Here is an 18,838-nt window from a genome sequence, read left to right as displayed (position 1 = left end):
TCAAAAACTGATATTGTATTCACAATAGAACATAGACAACATATCAAATGTCGAACGTGAGACATTTTGAAATTTCATGCCAAATATTGGCTCATTTGAAATTTCATGACAGCAACACATCTCAAAAAAGTTGGGACAGGGGCAATAAGAGGCTGGAAAAGTTAAAGGTACAAAAAAGGAACAGCTGGAGGACCAAATTGCAACTCATTAGGTCAATTGGCAATAGGTCATTAACATGACTGGGTATAAAAAGAGCATCTTGGAGTGGCAGCAGCTCTCAGAAGTAAAGATGGGAAGAGGATCACCAATCCCCCTAATTCTGTGCCGACAAATAGTGGAGCAATATCTGAAAGGAGTTCGACAGTGTAAAATTGCAAAGAGTTTGAACATATCATCATCTACAGTGCATAATATCATCATAAGATTCAGAGAATCTGGAAGAATCTCTGTGCGTAAGGGTCAAGGCCGGAAAACCATACTGGGTGCCTGTGATCTTTGGGCCCTTAGACGGCACTGCATCACATACAGGCATGCTTCTGTATTGGAAATCACAAAATGGGCTCAGGAATATTTCCAGAGAACATTATCTGTGAACACAATTCACCGTGCCATCCGCCGTTGCCAGCTAAAACTCTATAGTTCAAAGAAGAAGCCGTATCTAAACACGATCCAGAAGCGCAGACGTCTTCTCTGGGCCAAGGCTCATTTAAAATGGACTGTGGCAAAGTGGAAAACTGTTCTGTGGTCAGACGAATCAAAATGTGAAGTTCTTTATGGAAATCAGGGACGCCGTGTCATTCGGACTAAAGAGGAGAAGGACGACCCGAGTTGTTATCAGCGCTCAGTTCAGAAGCCTGCATCTCTGATGGTATGGGGTTGCATTAGTGCGTGTGGCATGGGCAGCTTACACATCTGGAAAGACACCATCAATGCTGAAAGGTATATCCAGGTTCTAGAGCAACACATGCTCCCATCCAGACGACGTCTCTTTCAGGGAAGACCTTGCATTTTCCAACATGACAATGCCAAACCACATACTGCATCAATTACAGCATCATGGCTGCGTAGAAGAAGGGTCCGGGTACTGAACTGGCCAGCCTGCAGTCCAGATCTTTCACCCATAGAAAACATTTGGCGCATCATAAAACGCAAGATACGACAAAAAAGACCTAAGACAGTTGAGCAACTAGAAACCTACATTAGACAAGAATGGGTTAACATTCCTATCCCTAAACTTGAGCAACTTGTCTCCTCAGTCCCCAGACGTTTACAGACTGTTGTAAAGAGAAAAGGGGATGTCTCACAGTGGTAAACATGGCCTTGTCCCAACTTTTTTGAGATGTGTTGTTGTCATGAAATTTAAAATCACCTAATTTTTCTCTTTAAATGATACATTTTCTCAGTTTAAACATTTGATATGTCATCTATGTTCTATTCTGAATAAAATATGGAATTTTGAAACTTCCACATCATTGCATTCCGTTTTTATTTACAATTTGTACTTTGTCCCAACTTTTTTGGAATCGGGGTTGTATTTATTCTGCACACTGCTCCCTCTCTCTCTCTCTTGCTCTCTCTCTCTCTCTCTCTCTCTCTCTCTCTCTGTGTGCATGTGCATGTTCACTGCTTCAGGTGGGATAAATGCAGAGGAGGAATTTTGCTGTGCTTGAATTTACATGTGACAAAAATAAAGGTTTCTTCTTCTTAATTTACCCACAAATGTATTTATTCCATTTGAAAAGTGTACGACAAATCAGCTACCGGATTTGGGACACTACGACATCCTGAACTATTTAGTATTTAGGACTTCTAAATACACCAGACATGCTAAAGGCAGACAAAAGTACAGATGCCTCCTGATATTTCGAGGCAGGTTTCATACATGCTGGAAAGTTCCCGATAAAGAAAAATACCTCATTATGACAAAGGTAAGCTCAAACATGGACTTCTAATAGTAATAAACAATCCAGGGCCTAGATCGAGCATATTTTATGGTGTTTAGCCGAGTCTACATGATCAGTACATAACAAACACACTGCTAGTCTCGCCAAGCATTAGGCCTAATAAAATATATCGCATCCAAAGCCCACATCCAGATCTAAAGTTTAACGTTGCACAGAGCTTTCACACTAACCTGATATAAAATATTCTCCACACACGTGAAAATACTTTATCATCCAGTCTTCCCATTTAACTGCAGCTCGCCATTTTTCTCGTCTTTCTGTGCTCGCCGGGAAGCGGTGAAAATTTAAACCAGGCTTATCTCCATGTCTGTTATTACATCCAAAAGCACAAGTCTCTGGCATTGTTCTTTTAGATGGAACTTCGACAAGTTTATCTGTAGACTTTTACTGAATTGGGCTTACAGTCACCTGCGTACACTTGTGCCAGTCATTGTCAAACACAAAGCTTGGCCGGTAATATGTCCGTGTAAAGAAATCCGCAGTTGTGATGATGTCACATGAAAGTCCTCTATACAGTAGCTGAGGTTGATGAACTGTCAGAGTCAGTATTCAAAGATCATGAATACAGTGAAGGCATGTCTACTCACAATGTTTTACAGTGTTTCCAGGGGCATAGTAATAGGATTCACACACACACACAAAAAATGCTGAATTTGTTGAATATTTGGAGCAGTAAATAAATACAGATACACAGTACGTCATTTCGTTACACATGTATCTGTACTGTATACTAGGCTCTGACTGACTGATCAACAAAACTAACTCTGATACAGCTACTCTAACCTTATATATAGATTGCAGCTCAATTTGTTGACTATGTGGATTTCAAAGTGCTGTGATAGTGTGTTCCTGAATGATGAGAGCACTCACGGTGTGGAGTCGAGGCTGATGCTGTTGGCTTGTGTGGATGAGGCTGATTTATGGTTGGTGAAAGCAGGCAGGCTGGGCGAAGCGTGAATCACATGCTCCACTAAATGTCCCATGGAAGATGGCCGCTGCCGGGGCCCCTCTTGCACAAACAGAGAATTTCTACTGTGGGGATAGAAAACATTAATTTTTAACCTTCTTCAATTCACTGGAGTAATGTTAGGAGACAGCCAAACAAGCTTTAGGACCTAGCAAGAGTAGAGTAATCCAATAGCTGGGGATGAAAAAACATTGCTTTTCCTTCTTAATGACTTTCATGGCTTTGGATTGCAATAAACGTGATCTCTTCTGAAACTTCTCCACAAATACACTACCGTTCAAAAGTTTGGGGTCAGCCAGACAATTTTGTGTTTTCCATGAAAAGTCACACTTTTATTTACCACCATAAGTTGTCAAATGAATAGAAAATATAGTCAAGACATTTTTCTGGCCATTTTGAGCATTTAATCGACCCCACAAATGTGAAGCTCCAGAAACTCAATCTGCTCAAAGGAAGGTCAGTTTTATAGCTTCTCTAAAGAGCTCAACTGTTTTTAGCTGTGCTAACATGATTGTACAAGGGTTTTCTAATCATCCATTAGCCTTCTGAGGCCAAGTTTACATTAGACCGTATCTGTCTCGTTTTCTTCGCGGATGCACTGTCCGTTTACATTAAAACGCCTGGAAACGCCGGGAAACGGGAATCCGCCAGGGTCCATGTATTCAATCCAGATCGTGTCTGGTCTGGTGCTGTGTAAACATTCAGAATACGCGGATACGCTGTGCTGAGCTCTAGCTGGCATCGTCATTGGACAACGTCACTGTGACATCCACCTTCCTGATTCGCTGGCGTTGGTCATGTGACGCGCGCGGACTTCCGCCTTGTATCACCTTTCATTAAAGAGTATAAAAGTATGAAAATACTGCAAATACTGATGCAAATACTGCCCATTGTGTAGTTATGATTGTCTTTAGGCTTGCCATCCTTCCACTTGCAAGTGGTAAGTGACTTGCGCACAGCGGCTCAGTCCCGAATCACTGCTCGTGCACTTCACTCGCGCGCTCTGTGAGCTGTGCAGGGCCGGAGTGCGCACCCTCCAGAGGGCACTCGCTGTTCAGGGCGGAGTGATTTGAAGCGCAGCCGCTGAGGAGGAAGCGATGAGCCGCACTGACACATTTCAACTTACATGCCGAATTAGTCATGTGATTAGCGTATCCGTGTATTGGCGTTGCTGTGTGCACGTGAATCGTGTATTGGCGTTGCTGTGTGCACGCTAATCGTTTTTAAAAACGTTAATCTGATGATCCGCTGATACGGTCTAATGTAAAACCCACCTGAGGCAATGAGCAAACACATTGTACCATTAGAACACTGGAGTGAGAGTTGCTGGAAATGGGCCTCTATACACCTATGGAGATATTGCACCAAAAACCAGACATTTGCAGCTAGAATAGTCATTTACCACATTAGCAATGTATAGAGTGCATTTCTGATTAGTTTAAAGTGATCTTCACTGAAAAGAACAGTGCTTTTCTTTCAAAAATAAGGAAATTTCAAAGTGACCCCAAACGTTTGAACGGTAGTGTACAACATGCTATACACCATATCTAAAGTGATACTAGAGTTTATCCATAACTATATATCACATTAGCTTTTTTTTTTTTTAGATCACTGCTATCACATTCTTTTTTCCATAAACGACTCAGTGGTTCAGGCTCGCAACCGGCACCACTTCCTTACTTTACCACTAAATACCCAAACAATACTCAAGACAGCCATTTTCAGTTTTCTCTCATGTTCAGATATACTCACTGGTTGGGGGTCCCAGGAGGAGAGCGGGTGGGTAGGCTTCTGGTCTCCAGCCTCTCCTCAGACACAGAGTTCCTGCTCACTGCCTCCCAGTCTGTCACACCCATCAACTTCCGAACCAGAGGCTTACTGGGAGATCTGGGTGAACCGGAAACACGTGTAATTTATGCAGAGAAGATAATAATTGTGCCATACAGAGGTAACGGTCAGCTCATGAACACTGAATGATGTGATCGGGTGAGTGCCAAAAGGAAAATATAGCGAGTAAAAGCAACACTTTCGTCGTGTGGTTGGCTATGAAAAAAATAAAAAATAAAATCTAGGTTAACCTAGATAAGAGAGCTGGGCCTTCATTTGCTGCCAAAGTTCAAACTTACTGATTGAAGCTGATCTGATTCTATTTAATGCATTTATGCACAACAGATGTCGTGTACTGGATATCAGAATGCCATGCTTATTTTGTAAAGTTAATATGTTTAAATCAGTGCATTTGTTTAATCATTTAAATGTTTAACAACTGAGACCCAGCTTGACTTGTCACATTATAACCATCATTTCTACAGAACACTAATTCCAGGAAATGTGTTTCATTCCAGGAGTTTGCAGATACAAAGTTCAGATACAAAAGAACACAGTGAAATTTCAAAAGCCTAGATGCTTAAAATAGCAACATATGCTGAGCGCTTGATGATGCACATTTGAAATCCAAAAAGTTAAAAAAAATTATGTATATGCATACTGTATATGCATACTAGTTGGACTACTAGTTTCCTCCTGGAACAAGAGTGCTCTGAGAGCACAATATCCCCCGCTGGCAACTAGGCCATAACTCTGGTAAACTTTGCCCAAATTACATGAAATTTCAATATGTGCATAACTGTCATATAACAAAGCCTTTTGCCAAGTTTGGTGAAATTCTTCCACAAATTGTGAGAGGAGTTGATTTCAGAAGAACGTTCACCCTTATGAAACTGTCAAAGTACAAGTTATTTAATCAAGGGTCAAAACTCTGGCAAAATTTTCACAAACGAAATTAAATCACAACATGCGTATTACTGTCATATAACAAGAACTTTTGCCAAGCTTCGAGAAATTCGTCCAAAAATTGTGAGAGGAGTTGATGTCAGAAGGCAAACACACCTTCATGAAGCTGTGAAAGTACAAGGCTGTTAATCAAGAGCCACGACTCTGGTAAAATGCGACCAAATTGAACAAAATAACAACGTGCATACTACCGACATAAACAGTGGTGCTTGAAAGTTTGTGAACCCTTTAGAATTTTCTATATTTCTGCATAAATATGACCTAAAACATCATCAGATTTTCACACAAGTCCTAAAAGTAGATAAAGAGAACCCAGTTAAACAAATGAGACAAAAATATTATACTTGGTCATTTATTTATTGAGGAAAATGATCCAATATCACATATCTGTGAGTGGCAAAAGTATGTGAACCTTTGCTTTCAGTATCTGGTGTGACCCCCTTGTGCAGCAATAACTGCAACTAAACATTTCCGGTAACTGTTGATCAGTCCTGCACACCGGCTTGGAGGAAGTTTAGCCCATTCCTCCGTACAGAACAGCTTCAACTTTGGGATGTTGGTGGGTTTCCTCACATAAACTGCTCGCTTCAGGTCCTTCCACAACATTTCCACTGGATTAAGGTCAGGACTTTGACTTGGCCATTCCAAAACATTAACTTTATTCTTCTTTAACCGTTCTTTGGTAGAACGACTTGTGTGCTTAGGGTTGTTGTCTTGCTGCATGACCCACTTTCCCTTGAGATTCAGTTCATGGACAGATGTCCTGACGTTTTCCTTTAGAATTTGCTGGTATAAATCAGAATTCATTGTTCCATCAATGATGGCAAGCCGTCCTGACCCAGATGCAGCAAAACAGGCCCAAACCATGATACTACCACCACCATGTTTCACAGATGGGATAAGGTTCTTATGCTGGAATGCAGTGTTTTCTTTTCTCCAAACATAACGCTTCTCATTTAAACCAAAAAGTTCTATGTTGGTCTCATCCGTCCACAAAACACTTTTCCAATAGCCTTCTGACTTGTCCATGTGATCTTTAGCAAACTGCAGACGAGCAGCAATGTTCTTTTTGGAGAGCAGTGGCTTTCTCCTTGCAACCCTGCCATGCACACCATTGTTGTTCAGTGTTCTCCTGATGGTGGACTCATGAACATTAACATTAGCCAATGTGAGAGAGGCCTTCAGTTGCTTAGAAGTTACTCTGGGGTCCTTTGTGACCTCGCCGACTATTACACGCCTTGCTCTTGGAGTGATCTTTGTTGGGCGACCACTCCTGGGGAGGGTAACAATGGTCTTGAATTTCCTCCATTTGTACACATTCTGACTGTGGATTGGTGGAGTCCAAACTCTTTAGAGATGGTTTTGTAACCTTTTCCAGCCTGATGAGCATCAACAACGCTTTTTCTGAGCTCCTCAGAAATCTCCTTTGTTCGTGCCATGATACACTTCCACACCCATGTGTTGTGAAGATCAGACTTTGATAGATCCCTGTTCTTTCAATAAAACAGGGTGCCCACTCACACCTGATTGTCATCCCATTGATTGAAAACACCTGACTCTAATTTCACCTTCAAATTAACTGCTAATCCTAGAGGTTCACATACTTTTGCCACTCACAGATATGTAATATTGGATCATTTTCCTCAATAAATAAATGACCAAGTATAATATTTTTGTCTCATTTGTTTAACTAGGTTCTCTTGATCTACTTTTAGGACTTGCATGAAAATCTGATGATGTTTTAGGTCATATTTATGCAGAAATATAGAAAATTCTAAAGGGTTCACAAACTTTCAAGCACCACTGTAACGATGCTTTTTGCCAAGTTTGGTGAAACTCCTCCACAAATTGTGAAAGGAGTTGATTTCAGAAGGAAAACACACACTCATGAAATTGTCAAAGTACAATTTTGTGAATCAAGGGCTGTAACTCTGGTAAAATGTGACCCAATTTAACAAAATTACAATATGCGTAGTACCGACATATAACAAATAATCCTGCCAAGTTTTGTGAAATTCCTCCAAAAATTCTGAGAGGAGTTGATTTTAGAAGGTGAGCACCCTTCCCGGGACGGACAGATAGATGGACGGATGGAAATCGCTACGACATAATCCCCCTTCAGGCCAGGGGGGATAAAATTTCAATGAGGCAATAATATTTACTGATCATCATTGTGAGTGAACATCATTGTGGGTGCCTACTGCTTACTATTACACTGTCTACGTATTTACTCTATCATTACAAATGCCCCTCTGTTGGATAAAAGCATTCCAATACAAAGCTTTGACTCAATGTCAAGGACTAAGCTTGAAACACTTATTATATTTATCCTTCGAAAGTACCTGGCAAACACTCTGTCCTTGATTCCCTTCTCCTTTCCATACTGCACAGACTGAGCTTCTGTCCTGCCGCTGTGAACAAAGATACTCATTCAATAACATATTCAACATGTAGTCCATTACTGTCACACGAGAGAATAGCTTTTTTTTTTTTCTACGCTGTAAAGCCACTGAGACTTCACAAACAAAGTGTTTACACTTTCGTGATAGACACCATTTATCTGGAAAGCACAGCAAAGTGAATGACATTTTTTAAATAGACGCTGCACTCAAAAACTGCATTTTTCCAACCAAATAAAACTGTGCTTAAAAGCATCATCAGTATTTCAGGTGTTTATCCGAAGAATCAACACTAGCGCGTTCTCTTACGAGTAACGGAACTTTGATCCCAAGCTGAAGTAGTGTGAGAAGAAGTTCTTCTGAGGAGGTACGGGCTGGTCCAGCCGGAAGAAGGTATGATGCTCTACGCACGTCTTCCAGAGGTTCTTGCAGGATCTGTAGTTTACCATGTTGAAGCCTAGTAACGTCTCTCGCGTCTCGTTCTGGAAGGAGGAGGAAACAGAAACGAGGATGAAGAGATGTTATTTGTAACTTCTCCACAGTATGGTCTAACCAATTTACTTGGTTCTAGTTATCAAAATATAAGCAAACTAGTAGCCTGATTCAAACCACCACAAACCTGACCAGGCAGTTACTAAGGATGAAGGAAGGAAAGCTGTAAATGCAGCATGCACCACACTGACTTGAACTAATGAGATTTTTCTTTGCCCTCTCACTCATAAAGGCAAAAACCTCACAGTAACACACCTTCTAGTTCAAGGGATATGTATATTTATTCTATCCACATCCACTGTATATGAGCAATCACGCGCTCGGATTGGCTACTCTACTGCGAGGATGTCAGCTCATATACCGTGAGTAGACAAAAACAAAATGGCAGCTTAGTAATCAAGTATTTAAAAGAAACAGAAATAGCTAAAAGAATATATCCCTCCCCAATATCTCCTGGTCTACACTCCAGCCCAGTCGGTGGTGGTCATGCACCTTTAAGTTGGTTTGGCAACCGCCAAAAAAGCCTAAAGAAGAAGAAGAAGACCTCCTCCAAAAAAGCATCAAAATATGGAATAAAAGTATTTGATGGGAAGAATGTATCTTTTTTTATTTTTCAAGAATTATTATGAGCAATCACGTGCTCTGATTGGCTACTCTACTACTAGGATATCAGCTCATATACTGTGAGTAGAGAAAACAAAATGGCGGCTTTGTTATCAAGTATTTAAAAGAAACAGAAATAGCTAAAAGAATATATATCCCTCCCCCCCAATATCTCCTGTTCTACACTCCAGCCCAATCAGTGGTGGTAATGCACCTTTAAACTGGTTTGCCAACCGCCAAAAAACCCTAAAGAAGAAGAAGACGTCCCCCAAAAAAGCAACAAAATATGGAATTAAAGTATTTGATGGTAAAAGCGTATTTTTTTTTATTTTCAAGAATTATAATTATAGCATTTTTCACAAATTGCTACTGTCATTTCACCGGTTTGTTCACATTCTAAGCGGAAATGACTTTATCGGACGTTTTGTATGAAGTTTTTATTCATCGAATTTGCAAAAGATAAAAATAAAAATGCTGTTTCTCAAAATCCAGTGAATGTGGAGAGACTAAAACAGTTATTCCACTCAATCTCGTCGTGCGTGGCTTTTTGCCGACTCGGCGCTACGTCCCTCGTCGGCTATCGGCTCACGTACGACTCGATTTTGTGGAATAACTGAAGTATTAAAGCCTCGGTCACAACCGGCCGTACGTGCTCCTACGGCCGGTCTACGTGCAAAAAACGCAAGAACCGCACGGAGGGCGTGCGTGAAACGCACGGAGGGCGCGCGTGTGATGTGCTGATTTTCGAGCCGTAGACCGGCCGCAGAGGTTCTTTGTCATGTCAAACAAACTCTACGGGCGCTTACGGTTTTTTCAGGTTGCAAGACAAACTTACGGCCAACGTGCGTCTTTCTCCACGAACAAAAAAAAAAACGCAGCGATTTGGGAAACGCCAAAAATCGCACGGCCAAAAAGTCGTACGTCCGGTTGTGACCTAGGCTTAAGGACCAAGCATCATTACCACACAGCAGACCTTTAAAGAATAGTCTGTCTGAAAACGGACACTATTTTCCATTTGCCCCCAGTGTGACAGCAGTTTCATGTGATTCAACACATCCTATGATCATCTGGCTATGATAAGACTATGAGACAGCCTCTGAACGTCCCTTTTAGCAGGAGCCTTGTTATCCTGTCAGCTTGCTCCTCCATTTAAAGCACTGACTCTGCTCTTGCAAGACCTATTAAATTTGAAGTGCTGGTCTTTGAGGCTCCATTGGGCACTGGGGATTACTGTAGGGGCGAAAAAATACATTTCTCTGCGGTCTAAGGGGCTGTAAATCACAGCGCTGTGACCCGTGTCCACACACACACGCAGACTGAGGCTGAAGGTGGGGGCGGGGGTGGTGGAAAAAATTTGGACCTCTCAGCCACATCAAGCCATCTGGCTATGAATTATGGATCATGACACTACTGAGTCCTGCTTTTAAAACAAGCGCAGAAGGAAAGGGCGAGTGCATTATTCACACTATTTGGGTGCTTTCATAGTGCTGGATGTGTGTCGTTTTGAGGGTTGAGGTGCACATATAAAGTGCATTATCTCATCTTCATAATTAATAGCCTATAAACAAGCACTCGCGTTCGTTCTCTTTATAATACTGCTGACGGCAGGATAGTAATTATGTTTCATGTAAACAGAGCTCGGTGGTGCTACAGGATCAATAAAATTTGTTAGATGTGACACTGGTGGTTCAACAAAGTGCTTTATTAAAGATGACTGGGACTGCTAGGCTGTTATTCAACAGTGGTATCAGGATGCCACCAATGGAACACACCAATCTGCTGAAATGATGATGCTTTCCTTCAGTGTTCAAGGTCAGTTCAAAGACAAATTAAATGCGAAGAAAAAAATAATAATTCATCCAATAACCTCTGACTGGGCCGGGGACAAACTAATGATCCGTTTATGAGGAATGTAGCTGTTACAGGTCAAACATTTTCAACCTAGGTGATTATTATTTTTTTTTAAACCAGGGATAAAAATTTTTAACCTAGTTCATAATTTCCATCCTAGGTAAACTTTTGGATTATCTGAAATTCTTAAGACCGATTTGTCTCTTTCTCCCATCCACTTCCTTTCTGTTTCAACCTACCGAGTATTTCCTCTTCTCTGTCTATTCCTAGCTACCTAATCAGCATTTTCCATCCATCCATCCATCCATCCATCCATCCATCCATCCATCCATCCATTATCTGTAGCCGCTTATCCTGTTCTACAGGGTCGCAGGCAAGCTGGAGCCTATCCCAGCTGACTATGGGTGAGAGGTGGGGTACACCCTGGACAAGTCGCCAGGTCATCGCAGGACTGACACATAGGGCCCGTCCACACGAGTATGCGGCCTCACCCAATACACTGTCGTTTTGAAAAAAATCTCCGTAAACACGGCGTCGTTTCCAGAAACATCTGCGTCCACACGGATTCACTGGAAACGACCCAAAACGCTGTAGTACATATGCCAGGCCTGTATGTGGCGCTGTGACGCCGCCACACCAATACACTAAAACCGGAAGAGAAGCCATGGCGCATGCGTATAAAGGTCACGCGCTGTTTACAAACAAGCTCATAACACGAGAAGAGGACGATCATGGCCAGCACAACTCTGAGAAGAAGAGGAGAGTCTTTTGTGTGGACCGACAATGAAGTGGAACTATATGGTAGAAGCCTGTAGTCCGCCATTGTTGTTGTTAGGACGCGTCTAGCGGCAGCGGCTGAGGTTAAAGGTTAGAGAGGCGGGGCTTATACGGCATCGTTTCTGAAAAAATCCGCATTCGCCATCCAGACGACTCCGGGCTATCCGGCGTTTTAGGATTTTCCCACTCTGGGACCCGTTTTCAAAAAATACCGGTTTCACACCTCGAAAAAGCCAGATCCGTCTGGACGCGAGGCCGAAACGATAAAGTATTTATGCGGATTTGACAAAAACATACTCGTGTGGACGGGCCCATAGAGACAAACAACCATTCACAGTCAATTTAGAGTCACCAGTTAACCTAACCTGCATGTCTTTGGACTGTGGGGGGAAACCGGAGCACCCGGAGGAAACCCACACAGACACGGGGAGAACATGCAAACTCCACACAGAAAGGCCCTCGCTGGCCGCTGGACTCGAATCCAGGACCTTCTTGCTGTGAGGCGACAGCGCTAACCACTACACCTAATCAGCATTTTTTAAAAATATATTTTTTCATACTTAACCAGGATCCAAACTCAGAACCTTCTGATGCTTAACCAACACCTTAACCACTAGACCAGCAACAATCATGAATTTATATATATATATATAATGTCCCCACACTGTGAGGACATAAGGCCTCTGCATGCTCTTGCGACAAGGCTTTCGCAGACAGCTTTTCGCAGACAGTTGTAATTTATCGTTGAGCGGGGAGTAATAGGCGTGCGCGATGTTATTCACCGCCACAACGCAAGGGGGCGCGAAGTCGCGAAATCGCTAGGAGTAGTTGGTGGGTGTGGTTAGTGGAGTGTTTATCCTCCGGTTACTTATAATGACTAGAACTAGAGTCGTATAGATGTACGTACTTCCTCGATCAACCGCTCTTCGTGCTGCTCCATCTTCGCTCGTGTTTTTAAAAATGGCGGTCATGAAAACAAACCAAGCCGGGAAAGTAGGGAAGCGGAAGTGCGTGTACAGCGGATGTAGAGTGGACCAATCAGAGCCCTCTTGTCTGCGACGCTGTCTGCGAGGCTTCTGCAGTGGTCACAATTTTTGGGAGGTGCGCACAGAGCGTCTGCGAAGGTGGGGGGGCTACGCAGACGCTATCTGCGACGCTATCTGCGAGGACTGGGTTGTCAGCATAAATTGGCCTATAGAGGGGCTGACACACTGTCTGATGGATTACCTTAACTTCTGTGCAGACGTGGTCTCCCCCGCTAAGACTGTATGGTGTTACCCTAATAACAAGCCATGGGTAACACAGGAAGTCAAAGCTGTCCTCAACAGGAAGAAGGCCGCCTTCAGGAGCAGGGATAGGGAGGCGATGAAAGCAGCACAGCAGGAGGTAAAACGCTGTGTGGGGGAAGCTAAGGACAGCTACAGGAGGAAGGTGGAGCAGAAGCTGAAGGAGAACAGCATGAGGGAGGTCTAGGAAGGTGTGAAAACCATCACAGGCCACAATACAAAGACCAGAGTCATTGAGGGGACAGTGGAGAGGGCGAATGAGTTGAATGACTTCTTCAATCGGTTCAACCAGCCCACGTCCCCCCCACCCTCACTGCAGCCATCTCTCCTTCTTCCCTCAACGCACCTCCCCCCAGTCATCACAGCAGCCCCTTCCTTCTCCTCCCCCTCATCCCCCACCTCAACACAGACTCCTCCATGCATTACTGCAGACCAGGTCAGAGGTCAACTGAGGAAGCTTCACCCCAGGAAAGCAGCAGGCCCGGACAAGGTGTGTCCCCGACTACTGAAGACCTGCGCTGCTGAACTGGGTGAACCACTCCAACGCATCTTCAACCTCAGCCTGCAGCTGGGGAGAGTGCCCACCCTCTGGAAGACATCATGTATCGTTCCAGTTCCCAAAAAGAATCGGCCCAGCAAGCTGAACGACTTCCGACCGGTGGCACTCACTTCACACCTGATGAAGACGTTGGAGTGGCTCTTCCTCAGCCTCCTCAGACCCCAGGTACAACATACCCAGGACTGTCTGCAGTTTGCGTACCAGGCAGGTGTTGGTGTGGAAGACGCCATTCTCTACCTGCTACACCGAGCCCACTCGCATCTGGATAAGGGAAATGGCACAGTGAGGATCCTCTTCTTGGACTTCTCGAGTGCCTTCAACACCATCTAGCCCCTACTGCTTCAGGACAAACTGAACAGGATGTGAGTGGACCCCTGCCTGGTCACCTGGCTCTCCAGCTACCTCACTGACAGGCCGCAGTATGTCAGGCTGAAGGACATCACGTCTGACACTGTGATTAGCAGCACCGGAGCACCCCAGGGCACGGTGCTGGCCCCTCTTCTCTTCACCCTGTACACCGCGGACTTCTGCTACAACTTGGAGCTCTGTCACATTCAGAAGTTTGCTGATGACACAGCCATCGTTGGGTGTATCAGTGACGACAGACAGGAGGAGTACAGGAGCCTGATGAGGGACTTTGCTGTGTGGTGCAACAGGAACCATCTGCAGCTCAACACCTCGAAGATCAAGGAGCTGGTCATCAACTTTGGGAGGTCCAGACCAAGGTCAAGACCAGTTTTGATCGAGGGAGTCGAGGTGGAGGCTGTGGATTCCTACAAGTACCTCAGGCTGTGGCTGGACAGCAAGCTGGACTGGACTTGCAACACCAATCACTTATACAGGAAGGGACAGAGCAGGCTATACTTCCTTAGGAGGCTGCGGTCCTTTAACATCTGCAGGAAATTCCTGTGGATGTTCTATCAGTCTGTGGTCGCCAGTGTCCTGTTTTACACCGTGGTGTGCTGGGGGGGGCAGCACATCCAAGAAGGACACATCCAGGCTGGACAAACTGATCAGGCGGGCCGGCTCTGTGGTCGGCATGAAGCTGGACTCTCTGGTGATGGTGGCAGAGAAGAGGTCTATGGACAAACTGCTGAACATCATGGATGATGCCAGTCACCCTCTGAACACCGTCATCAGCAACCAGAGGAGCCTGTTCAGTGACAGAATGCTCCTTCCCAAGTGCAGGACGAACAGACTGAAAAACTCCTTTGTCCCTCACACCATCAGACTGTACGACTCCTCTCTGGGGGGGAGGAGGGGTAACAGGAGGACAGAGGATGGGAAGGAGCAGTAGCCTAGCCTAGCCTAACAATAAGCAATACCGGACAATGTGCAATATAATGTGCAATATAAAGTGCAATATCTCTCCTGCCCCTCCTTCTCTCCCCCCCCTTTTTCCCTTCTTTCCCTCCTTCCCCCCTTCCTCTCTTCCCCATATCTTATTCTTTTTATATTTGTATATGTAAATACTTAATTTATCTAGAAGTTTTCCTCTATTTCTTTTCTCTGTTTATCTGTAATGATGCTGCTGGAATCTTAATTTTCCTGAGGGAACCCTCCCAAAGGGATCAATAAAGTTTTATCTAATCATCTAATCTAATATAATATATATAGCGCCCTCCACAATTATTGGCACCCCTCATTAAGATATGCTCTTAGGCTTCTAATAAATAATTTTTTTTTATAATATAGGACAACAATGCAAAAAAAGAGAAAAATCCTACCTTTAATTCAAGTGCATTTATTCAGTGGAAAAAAAATCCCACATTAAGAAATAATTCTTTTACATTAAATAATGTGTGCCACAATTATTGGCACCCCTGATGTTAATACTTTGTACAACTCCCTTTTGCCAACAAGACAGCACTTAAATCTTCTCCTGTAACATTTCACAAGATGGGAGAATACAGAGAGAGGGATCTTCGACCATTCCTCTTTGCACAACCTCTCTAAATCGTCCAGAGTCCTGGGTCCTCTCCTATGCGCACTCCTCTTCAGCTCACCCCACAGGTTTTCAATTGGGTTGAGGTCTGGGGACTGAGATGGCCATGGAAGGAGCTTGATTTTGTGTCTGGTGAACCATTTTTGTGTAGATTTGGCGACATGTTTAGGGTCATTATCTTGCTGAAAGACCCAGTGATGACCCATCTTCAGCTTTCGGGCAGAGGCCACCAGATTTTGATTTAAAATGTCCTGGTATTTCAAAGAGTTCATGATGCCATGCACCCTAACAAGGTTCCCGGGGCCTTTGGAAGAGAAACAGGCCCACAGCATCACCGATCCTCCCCCATACTTCACAGTGGGCATGAGGTGCTTTTCTGCATACTCATATTTTGTGTTACGCCAGACCCACTTAGAGTGTTTGTTGCCAAAAAGCTCTATCTTGGTCTCATCTGACCAAAGCACACGGTCCCAGTTGAAGTCCCAGTACCGCTTAGCGAACTCCAGACGTTTACGTTTATGCTTGTAAGTGAGAAAAGGCTTTTTCCGTGCATGCCTCCCAAACAGCTTGCTGGCATGTAGATAGCGCCTGATGGTTGTTATGGAGACTTTGTGACCCCAAGATGCTACTCTTTGATGCAATTCTCTAACAGTGAACTTTGAAGAATTTTTACTTCTCTTACCATCCTCCTCACTGTGCGTGGTGGCAAGATAAACTTGCATCCTCGTCCAGGCTTGTTTGCCACTGTTCCAGTTGTTTTAAACTTCTTGATTCCTCTGACTGTAGATATGGGCAGGTGTAGGCGAGCGGCTATTTTCTTGTAGCCACTGCCTGACTTATGAAGGTCGACACACATCTGCCTTACTTGAATGGTGTGTTCTCGTCTTTCCCATGTTGAAGAGTGGATAAGAGAAATAGGCCTCTGTGTCACATCATATTTATACCCCAGGGAAACAGGATGTGATGAATTACTAATTAAAGGTTCCTAGATCAACTTTATAAACTACAGTAGAAATGACAGAAATGCTTCAATTACATTTATTTTCTAGGAATTGTTATGGGTGCCAATAATTGTGGAACAGGTGATTTTATGAAAAATAATTATTTCTTAGTCAGGGATTTTTTTTTTAATTCACTTGAGTTAAAGGTTACATTTTTCTACAATTTTCAGTGTGAGATTATGCTTCTGCAATAAAAATTGTATTTATTTTAAGGCTTTTAACACATCTTAACCAGGGGTGCCAATAATTGTGGAGGGCGCTGTATACACTATCACTCCTTCCATTGCAATCGTTGCTGGTCTAGTGATTAAGGTGTTGGGTTAAGCATCAGAAGGTTCTGAGTTTTATACACACACGAGGGTAAGTCAAAAAGTTCTAAGACAGATGTTATAATTTCAAAAGGTGTGAAAGACATCCCCCAGAATTCTACAAAGAAGGAATTCTCCGATGGAAACACCGCTTGCAGAAGTGTTTAGACTTAAATGGAGGATATGTAGAGAAATAGCTTGATTATTTTCATAAATAAAGATCTTTGTCAATTTGTCTTAGAACTTTTTGACTTACCCTCGTATATATATTAATGAGTCCAGTCTTATTACATCATCAAGTAGTTTAAAATACAAACTCTTCCCAAATCCTAACCCTAAACCTTTATTAAAAAAAAATAATAATATAAGTAGCAAACAAGAGTCATCAGGAGATGACCCCCCCACACACACACACACGAAACCCTACTTCAAATTTTCCTAAGTTGAATTGCTTGCCATGGAAATACGGAAAAGAAAAAAAAAATCACAGAAATCCCAAAGTGTCAAAAGGCACAACTCCTCTCGTCACTTAACATAACTGTCAGGTTTTGTGAAAAAAAATTCCGAATAATTTTTGAGTTATGGTCTGGAAACTAAAATGTTTACAGATGGATGGACAGACAGACATAGCTATATCCCCCCTGCATTATATGAACTGGGTTAAAAATTCAAACCTAGTTTGAAAACCCCACCTGACCTACCATTCTGACCTGTAACGTAACCAGGGCTTTGAACCGGTTCAAGGAACGAAAACGAAAACCGGGAACTTTTTCTATTTCACATGGAACAGAAACGAAACCAGAAACTTTATTATTTTTTATGTTCCGGAACAGAAACGCTTATTAAAAATAATGGTAACCGGTTAATACCGGTTTTTATTTCGTTCCTCAAAGTTTCCGTAGCCTACAAATAAAAAAGTCATTCTTCTCCTGCGCAAGTTTCTATGACCCGCTGGGGTTCACTTCTTGTGTGACGTTCGCTGACTGAATGGAGAGAGCGGGAGGGTGGACTACTATCACGTCTCCACATCTTAAATAAGAGGCAAATATTGCAGTCTATCGTTATTCAAAAACGTCAATTTCAAACACGATATCAATATACTTGTCCACGTTAATGAGAGGCTCGCGAACATTAAATGACGTTAACCTCTGTTAGCCTATCAATGCATAGGGCCTGACTAGCCTTTGGTAACACATTAAACGAATTCTCTTTCATTTTTGGCACTTTTTCTGTTTGTGTAGATGGGAAGACATACTGAGAATCCAAATCGCCAACATTTGAAATAATAATTGTTTTGAATTATTTCTTGTCTTATTTAATGAAGGTTGTAATAGAATTAGCCTACATTTGGCTTAAGCTGGATGAGACAGAGACATAATTTTATAGCCATTTGTTAAACAGCTGACAGGGAACGTAATTAACCGTTCCGGGAATGAAATTTTTTTGTTCTAACTGGTTCGGGAACGTCTATTTAATGGTGGAACCCAAAACCGGAAACGTTAAAATTCCGTTTCTGTTAGGAACGAACCAATAGGAAAAAAATTCTGGTTCAAAGCCCTGAACGTAACCAAAATATTGTTCTGAGATGCCAGGATTGCTGTCGGTATTGTAAACGCTATCCTGACTGTGACGTCTTGTGAAGTCTTGAAATCTTATAACTTACCACTTCCTTTCTCAGCTGGATGAAAAACTGTTTGCATTTAAATGAGATTTTCACAATTTTCAACCTGTAATTAGAAAAAAAAGAAAAACAACAACGGAAAAAAAACAATTAAAACACCAGAACCGTCACAAACACGACAAGAACAACAGCAGCAATCACATGATCAAACTTGCTCAACATTTCCTGATGCCTCCTGACCCATTTAACTCCCCCTCCCCCTCTGAAAGCAC

At 42.9% G+C, this 18,838-nt stretch overlaps 1 protein-coding gene across 4 annotated transcripts in view; it reads right to left on the bottom strand.

Annotated features, from left to right (window-relative positions):
* ptpn4a (protein tyrosine phosphatase non-receptor type 4a) overlaps positions 1-18,838 on the bottom strand; it is a 252,672-nt gene that overhangs the window by 53,575 nt on the left and 180,259 nt on the right. For 3 of the 4 annotated variants that reach the window (XM_060929322.1, XM_060929318.1, XM_060929321.1), the window contains exons 11-15: positions 18,609-18,672; positions 8,433-8,605; positions 8,067-8,135; positions 4,684-4,818; positions 2,835-2,996 (exon numbers count right to left, since the gene is read on the bottom strand). In XM_060929322.1, coding sequence (XP_060785305.1) covers positions 2,835-2,996; positions 4,684-4,818; positions 8,067-8,135; positions 8,433-8,605; positions 18,609-18,672 — 603 coding nt within the window. The remainder of the gene's footprint in view (positions 1-2,834; positions 2,997-4,683; positions 4,819-8,066; positions 8,136-8,432; positions 8,606-18,608; positions 18,673-18,838) is intronic. The other variant, XM_060929319.1, reaches the window with a different exon arrangement.

Source organism: Neoarius graeffei, chromosome 9, assembly GCF_027579695.1.
Source record: "Neoarius graeffei isolate fNeoGra1 chromosome 9, fNeoGra1.pri, whole genome shotgun sequence".
NCBI classification, from domain to species: Eukaryota; Metazoa; Chordata; class Actinopteri; order Siluriformes; family Ariidae; genus Neoarius; species Neoarius graeffei.
The sequence above is the reverse complement of the archived record's forward strand: the minus strand, read 5'-3'. Positions and strand labels throughout refer to the sequence as shown.